We start from the raw sequence: 7,663 nt of genomic DNA, 5'->3' as shown, positions 1-7,663 counted from the left end.
GGTGACATTGGTATGGGGATAATGAGGTGCTGGCACTGGGAGCACTGGGATGGAACTGGGAGCACTGGACTGGTGGCACTGGGACAGGACTGGGGACACTGGGCTGGAACTGGGTTGGTGAGATTGAACTGGTGGCACTGGATGGTGACAGTGGGACAGAACTGGTGGCACTGGGCTGGAACTGGGGACACAGGGATGGTGGCACTGGAATGATGACAGTGGGTTGGTGGCACTGGGCACACCCAGCCCTGGGGACACTGGGGTGGTGACAATGGGACAGAACTGGTGGCACTGAGATGGAACTGGTGGCACTGGGATGGAACTGGGGACAGTGAGAGGGGACTGGTGGCACTGGGACAGGGATACTGGGACGGGGATACTGGAACAGGATTGGGGACACTGGGAGGGGACACGGGGATGGAGACATCAGGAAGGGACTGGCGACACTGGGCCGGTGGCACTGGGGTGGAACTGGTGGCACTGGGACACATCTGGTGACCCTGGAATGGAGACATCGGGGCAGGGGGGGGCCCTGGTGATAAGGGGGTGTTGTAAATAACGAATACCGTTGCTGGCTTTGCCACTGATGTATTAACGTTTGTTTTGCCAGCTGTTATCGATGACCAAATCCTGATCTGGTGCAATTTGTAATTACTACTTTTGGTCTGCCAGCGCGTGTGAGCGCCGTGTAGCTTTTATAAATAGGAGTGTAATATTTACTGCCTTAGATTCTAGTAATATACATAATACCTATGTATTATATATGCATATACAATATACATGTTTCTACATTAGTACAGTAATATATACTGATTTATAGAAAAAGTATGGATATTGATCTAACACTGATATCCAACTGTGATGGACAAAGACTCTTAACAGTTTAAAGTTAAAAAGTGTAGGTTTATTGTGGGATAGCTCCCAAATACACACAGAAATTTACAGGTGATTTCAGGGTCCTTTTATCTCTACAAGTATTGAATACACAAAATACAAATAAATAGTCATAGCTTTGGCACTTCCCCATCCCCTTCATGTGCTAATTAGTTCAAAAGCCATTAAGCATGCGTGGTTTGTTCCTGGAAATGGCTCAGTGGTCCTTTTCATGGGGAGGGGTCCTAAAATGAGGAAGTAAATGGAGAAGTCTTCTTCGTTCTGACCTTTCTGCCTTTTCAGTGCAAATGTGACAAACGAACCCTTGGCAGAGCTCCCATTCCCTGTTTCCAATTGGTCCCAGAACAGAGGAGGCCCACAATTGCTTTATGTTCCTACAAGTTATCAGTTTCTATATTCTTCATTATTAACCAAACATTGTGTTGACAAGCAACCAATTATTGGTTAACTATTAACTCTTAACTTCAATAAGGCCTAGCCATTCATTTCAATTAACCCAAATAAAGCTTACCTCTAACTAAAATCCTAGCTCCTCTAAAATTCCTGATTCCTTAAATGCGGCAATCAGCGGGAGAAATGCGGCACGCAATATGAGTGATCAGCAATCTCAGAACTTTATTGATAGGCACATAATTTATATTAGTGTTAATGAGGCTAATACATATTGCAAAAGGCGAGCTCATTATTGGTTAGTTAGTTATCAGCTAACTACACCTACCTTAGCATTCTTGCGGCTACTATGTTGTAGCTGTTCTCATCTTTTCTTCATATTTCTACCTAACGATCCTCTCCCCCATCCTGATGTTGCACCAAGGGCACAGTGCCCTTGCCTGATATAGACACTGACTGCTGGCTCCTATACCTGTCTCCTTCTTCCTTAACTAACGGTGTTATGTCAGTGTGACCTTTGTCAGCTAGCCAGCTGTTCGCAAAGTCCTCCACACTTAAAGTTTATGTCTCAATACTACCTTAGCTTTTATAAATTGCAGTGTAATATATAATATCTTGGATTTTATGATAAATGTACTTTTATATGTATTATATTACTAACGAAAGACTCAATGCCCTCCTCCCCTCATCAATAACGACAGTGAACAGAACTGATTATGAATATGCACAAACCATTGTGAATAACAAGCCATTATGAATATGCAGATAACCTTATGAATATGCACGCACCACTGCCATGTAACAGTGTTTGAGATCAGCTTTTGGGAAATCATCAAGCAGCCAGTGCTGGACTTTATCCCTTTACAAACTTTTATAAAAATTCCAATTCTGACCAGTGTCTCTCACCGGGGGGGCCCCAGCTAATAAAAAGGGGGGGGGGTCACAGGACCGAGCCCCAAGGGACCCCCAAGCACTGGGGACCCCCCTGTGCCCCCCCAGCCAACACAGACGCACTGCCAGCAGCCCAGGGCTGCCCGTCCCACCCCGTTCCAGAACGTTCTGCGGCCCTGCTCCCACTGGTTTTCCCCGAGTAACCGCTCCCACTGTGTCCCCATTGGTGTGTCCCGCGTCACCACACCTCAACTCCTCCCCTGCCTCCCTTCCCGGTTGGAGGATTCGCACCCCGGCTCCTCCTTCCTTGCCCCGGTTATGCGCCCTGGCCCCTGCGCTATTTCTGGCTCCTTGCCCCGCATTCCTGGCAGCGAAGGAGGCTTTTTTTACGTGCTCGCTTTTCTCCTCACCCCGGCCGTACCCTTGGGTTTCTTCTCTCAAGAAACCCTGCTGGATCTGCCCTGCGAGGAGTGCCCTCGTCCGTCGGGTGAGGCTGTGCTGGCATCGTCCGGGCTCAGGCGTCTGGAGGGCCGGGGGCGTTCTCAGAGCTCCCCGCAGCGCACAAAGGGGGCCCGGGCCCGGTGCTGGGGGGTCGCTACACGAAGGAGGGCCCAGTGCCACTTCCCGGTGAGGGGGGCCAGTGCTCCAGGGGGTTCGGGGGGGACACAAGGAGGTGCGGGTGTGCTCCAGGGGGTTCAGGGGGACACAAGGAGGTGCTGGTGTGGTTTTTGGGGGTCTGGGCTCCAGGGGGTTCAGGGGGACACAAGGAGGTGCTGGTGTGGTTTTTGGGGGTCTGGGCTCCAGGGGGTTCAGGGGGACACAAGGAGGTGCGGGTGTGGTTTTTGGGGGGCTGGGCTCCAGGGGGTTCAGGGGGACACGAGGTGCTGGTGTGGTTTTTGGGGGGCTGGGGTCAGGGCTCAGCGCAGCTCATTCAGCCCCTGCCGCCGCACGCGTTCCCAAAGTGACCTGACAGTGTCCATGAATCTCTGCAGAGGTGACACCAGCTCGACGACGATGACGTGGGAGTCCCGACTCCGCGCCTGCAGCAGCCTCGGGACATCGTCGGTGGCCTCTTGGCACCGCTGGGCCACTGCACTGCTGCTGGGGCCACCGGGGTAACCGTGGCCGCCGTGGGCTTGTGAGAGAAGATTGTGGAGGTCACGAAGTATCCCCTGCAGCTGATCACTGAACAGGAGGGCGCTGGCATCCCACAGCTGCTCGGCCTCGGCCACCGCAGCCTCCAAAGCTGCGCGGAAATCAGGGCATGGCTCCGTTGTCAGCTCCAGGGCGGTCTCGATCTCCGCAACCCGGCGCCGCAGCTCCCGGGGGTACGCCACGGCTCTGTCACACGCGGCCGCCAAGCGCTCCAGCAGCCCCAGGGCCACCTCCGCCCGCAGTCCCCTCCTGGTGGCCGCGTCCTCCCAGCTGAAGCGGAGCCTGGTGGCCTCCTCGGCCAGCCGGGACCAGCTCTCCATGAGGGTGTCCACCAGCTCCCGCCAGTTGCTGGCCGCGGCTCTGACATCGGCCCAGGTGGTCCCAGGGGTGGCCCCGAGGTTGGCCAGGGCCTGGCCCAGGGAGGTGATGATGCGGTGGCCCAGGAACATGACACTGCGGTCGTCCGCGGCGGGGTCATGGAAGAAGTCCAGGTAGGCACCACGGCCTTGCCACCAGGGCTTGAGTCTGCTGGGGCCCAGGGAGGTGCCATGGTGGTGGCAGAGGGTGTTCTGGAGGTGCAGAGTGAAATTGCTCAGGGCCCTGCACAGGGACCCTCGGGACACGGCCAGCATCACGTCCCTGTTCGGCCCTGCCACAGTGGTCACCAGCTCGCCCAAGATGGCCACCACGGCCACCAGCAGCTCCAGCAGCTGGGGAAGGGGAAGGGGAGGTGTCAGGGACCTGGTGGCACTTGTGGCGTCCAGGGGTGGCCCCTGCACCCTCCCAGGGTCTGCTTTGTCGCCTCCCTGGAGCGCTCTGCTCTCCCCTCTGTCCCTCCCTTGTTCCCTCTGCCCCCATGTGCCACCCCCCTCGTAGCCCGTGCTACTTCCCTGTCCCCTCTGCTGTCCCTTGTGCACCCCCCTCGTAGCCCCTGCCACTTGCCCGCAGTCCCCTCTGCACTCCCCGCCAGCTCCCGGGTCCCCTGCCCCACTGTGTGTCCTCTGCCCCACTGTGTGTCCTCTGCCCCACTGTGTCCCCTTCCCCACCGTGTGTCCCCCCTGCCCCACCGTGTCCCCTGCCCCACCGTGTCCCCCCTGCCCCACCGTGTCCCCCCTGTCGCACCTCTCGGGGCTCCATGCTCACGGGGGACGCCCTGGGGACGCTCCGGTGCCGGAGGATGATGCCCGGGAGCGGCACACGCGGAAAGGCCCCGAACTACAGAGGGGCGGATTGCTGCCGGCCAAGATGGCGGCAGGACCGCGCCAATCAGGAGCCGCGCCTGGCGCAAGTACTGGCGGAAGTACTGGCGGAAGTTCTTCCCGCAGCGGCGTCAGCGGCAACTTCCGGCGGAAGCACAGCATTCTGACTCGGTTTCTGAATTAATTTATTTATTTATTTTTTTAATTATTTCAAATATTTGGGGTTTTTTTCCCTTTTTCTGATAAATTCTGTTTCTCGTTTGGAGGCTCTCAGCGGCTTTGCTTTCAGAGCAGCCCCGTTGGGTGGAAATACTTTGTGTTATTGGTGAAATAGAATTAAAACGGAATCATTTTAATTAGAAATATTTCCGATCGTTAATGGAATTATTATAATTATCCGGTGTTTTATAATTATTTTGTAGTTTTTGCCCGTTGCAGCAGGGCTCGGGGGTGGCAGCGAGCCGGGATTGAGATCAAAAATCAATATTTTAAAAATGAATCATGTTAAAAGAAATAATTTCTGAAATTATATTTGAAAAGATTAAATTCGTTATAATGAGTAATTTTAATATTTAATTTAAATATTTAATAATTTAAATAATTTTCACTTGATAATACATTCTTTAGTAATTTGGGAATAATAATTTGACATTAATATTAATATTAATATTTTAAAATAATATTTTGACATTAATAATTTGAAAGTAATAATTTGAAATTAATAATTTGACGTATTTTTAAATTAATAATTTTAAATTAACAATTTCACATTAATAATTTGAAAATAATAATTTAACATTATTAACTTGACATTAATAATTTGAAAATAATAATTTGACATTGATAACTTGACATTAATAAAATTAAAATAATGATTTGAAATTAATAATTTGACATGATTTGAAGTTAATAATTTGAAATTAACAATTTGAAATGAATAATTTTAAATTAATAATTTGACATTAATAATTTGAAAATAATAATTTGACATTGATAACTTGACATTAATAAAATTAAAATAATGATTTGAAATTAATAATTTGACATGATTTGAAGTTAATAATTTGAAATTAACAATTTGAAATGAATAATTTTAAATTAATAATTTGACATTAATAATTTGAAAATAATAATTTGAAGTTAATAACTTGACATGAATAATTTGAAAACAATAATTAGAAATTAATAATTTGACATTAATAAGTTGAAATTAATAATTTGAAAACAATAATTTGAAATTAATAATTTGAAAATAGTAATTTGAAATTAATAATTTGAAAACAATTTGAAATTAATAATTTGACATTAATAATTTGACATTAACAAATTGAAAATAATGATTGGAAAAGAATAATTTGACATTAATAATTTGAAATTAATTATTTGAAAAGAATTCTTTTAAAAATAAATACTTAAAAAATACCTTTATTTGGGGGGCTTGGGGACATTGGGGAGTTCTGGGGACATTTGGGGACACTTGGGGACATTGGGGATTGGGAACTTTGGGGGGCTTTGGGGACATTTTTTGGGGACTTTGGGGCCGTTTTTGGGGGTTGGGGACATGGCAGGTGTCCCATGGGAGAGGAGGGGACACTTGGGGACATCAAATATGGAGATGAAGGGGGACATGTGGGGACTTCGGGGACATCGGGAAGGTTTGGGGACAGTGGGGGGATTGAGGACATTGGGGACATCATTGGGGATTGGGAACATTTGGGGACTTTGAGGACATTTAGGGACATTTGGGGACTTTGAGGACTTAATTTGAAATTAACAATTTGAAATGAATAATTTTAAATTAATAATTTGACATTAATAATTTGAAAATAATAATTTGACATTGATAACTTGACATTAATAAAATTAAAATAATGATTTGAAATTAATAATTTGACATGATTTGAAGTTAATAATTTGAAATTAACAATTTGAAATGAATAATTTTAAATTAATAATTTGACATTAATAATTTGAAAATAATAATTTGACATTGATAACTTGACATTAATAAAATTAAAATAATGATTTGAAATTAATAATTTGACATGATTTGAAGTTAATAATTTGAAATTAACAATTTGAAATGAATAATTTTAAATTAATAATTTGACATTAATAATTTGAAAATAATAATTTGAAGTTAATAACTTGACATGAATAATTTGAAAACAATAATTAGAAATTAATAATTTGACATTAATAAGTTGAAATTAATAATTTGAAAACAATAATTTGAAATTAATAATTTGAAAATAGTAATTTGAAATTAATAATTTGAAAACAATAATTTGAAATTAATAATTTGAAAATAGTAATTTGAAATTAATAATTTGAAAACAATTTGAAATTAATAATTTGACATTAATAATTTGACATTAACAAATTGAAAATAATGATTGGAAAAGAATAATTTGACATTAATAATTTGAAATTAATTATTTGAAAAGAATTCTTTTAAAAATAAATACTTAAAAAATACCTTTATTTGGGGGGCTTGGGGACATTGGGGAGTTCTGGGGACATTTGGGGACACTTGGGGACATTGGGGATTGGGAACTTTGGGGGGCTTTGGGGACATTTTTTGGGGACTTTGGGGCCGTTTTTGGGGGTTGGGGACATGGCAGGTGTCCCATGGGAGAGGAGGGGACACTTGGGGACATCAAATATGGAGATGAAGGGGGACATGTGGGGACTTCGGGGACATCGGGAAGGTTTGGGGACAGTGGGGGGATTGAGGACATTGGGGACATCATTGGGGATTGGGAACATTTGGGGACTTTGAGGACATTTAGGGACATTTGGGGACTTTGAGGACTTTGGGGACATTTGGTGACATTGGGGACATTGGAGAGATTTGGGGACATTTGGGGACATTGGGAAGGTTTGGGGACATTGAGGACGTTTGGGAGGTCTGGGGACATTTGGGCATTTTGGGGACATTTGGGACATTGAGGGGATTGGGGATTTTGGGGAGTTTTGGTGACATTTCCCTGACAGGCGTGTCCCAGGCCGCGTGTGTCACCAGGCAGCTGCAGCTGTCCCCAATGACCCTGTCCCCAGTGTCCCTAACCCTGTCCCTGATGTCCCCAACCCTGTCCCTGTGTCCCCAGCCCCATCCCAGCTGTCCCCAAGCC

At 46.1% G+C, this 7,663-nt stretch overlaps 1 protein-coding gene across 2 annotated transcripts; it reads right to left on the bottom strand.

Annotated features, from left to right (window-relative positions):
* Positions 1 to 2,992: 2,992 nt before the first annotated feature.
* LOC120511910 lies at positions 2,993 to 5,048 on the bottom strand. 2 transcript variants are annotated; one of them, XM_039729552.1, is made up of 2 exons: positions 4,453 to 5,048; positions 2,993 to 4,040 (listed from the first exon to the last, which is right to left on the bottom strand). In XM_039729552.1, the coding sequence occupies exons 1-2, from the start codon at positions 4,465 to 4,467 to the stop codon at positions 3,093 to 3,095; spliced, it is 963 nt and encodes a 320-aa protein (XP_039585486.1). In that variant the 5' UTR covers positions 4,468 to 5,048; the 3' UTR covers positions 2,993 to 3,092. The 2 variants fall into 2 exon arrangements, with proteins under 2 accessions (XP_039585486.1, XP_039585487.1); XM_039729553.1 differs by lacking the exon at positions 4,453 to 5,048 and adding an exon at positions 4,220 to 4,362 and having other exon boundaries at positions 2,995 to 4,168.
* Positions 5,049 to 7,663: the final 2,615 nt, after the last annotated feature.

This window comes from Passer montanus, unplaced genomic scaffold, assembly GCF_014805655.1.
Source record: "Passer montanus isolate IOZ18808 unplaced genomic scaffold, ASM1480565v1 scaffold696, whole genome shotgun sequence".
NCBI classification, from domain to species: Eukaryota; Metazoa; Chordata; class Aves; order Passeriformes; family Passeridae; genus Passer; species Passer montanus.
This window is presented reverse-complemented; position numbering and strand designations above follow the sequence as displayed.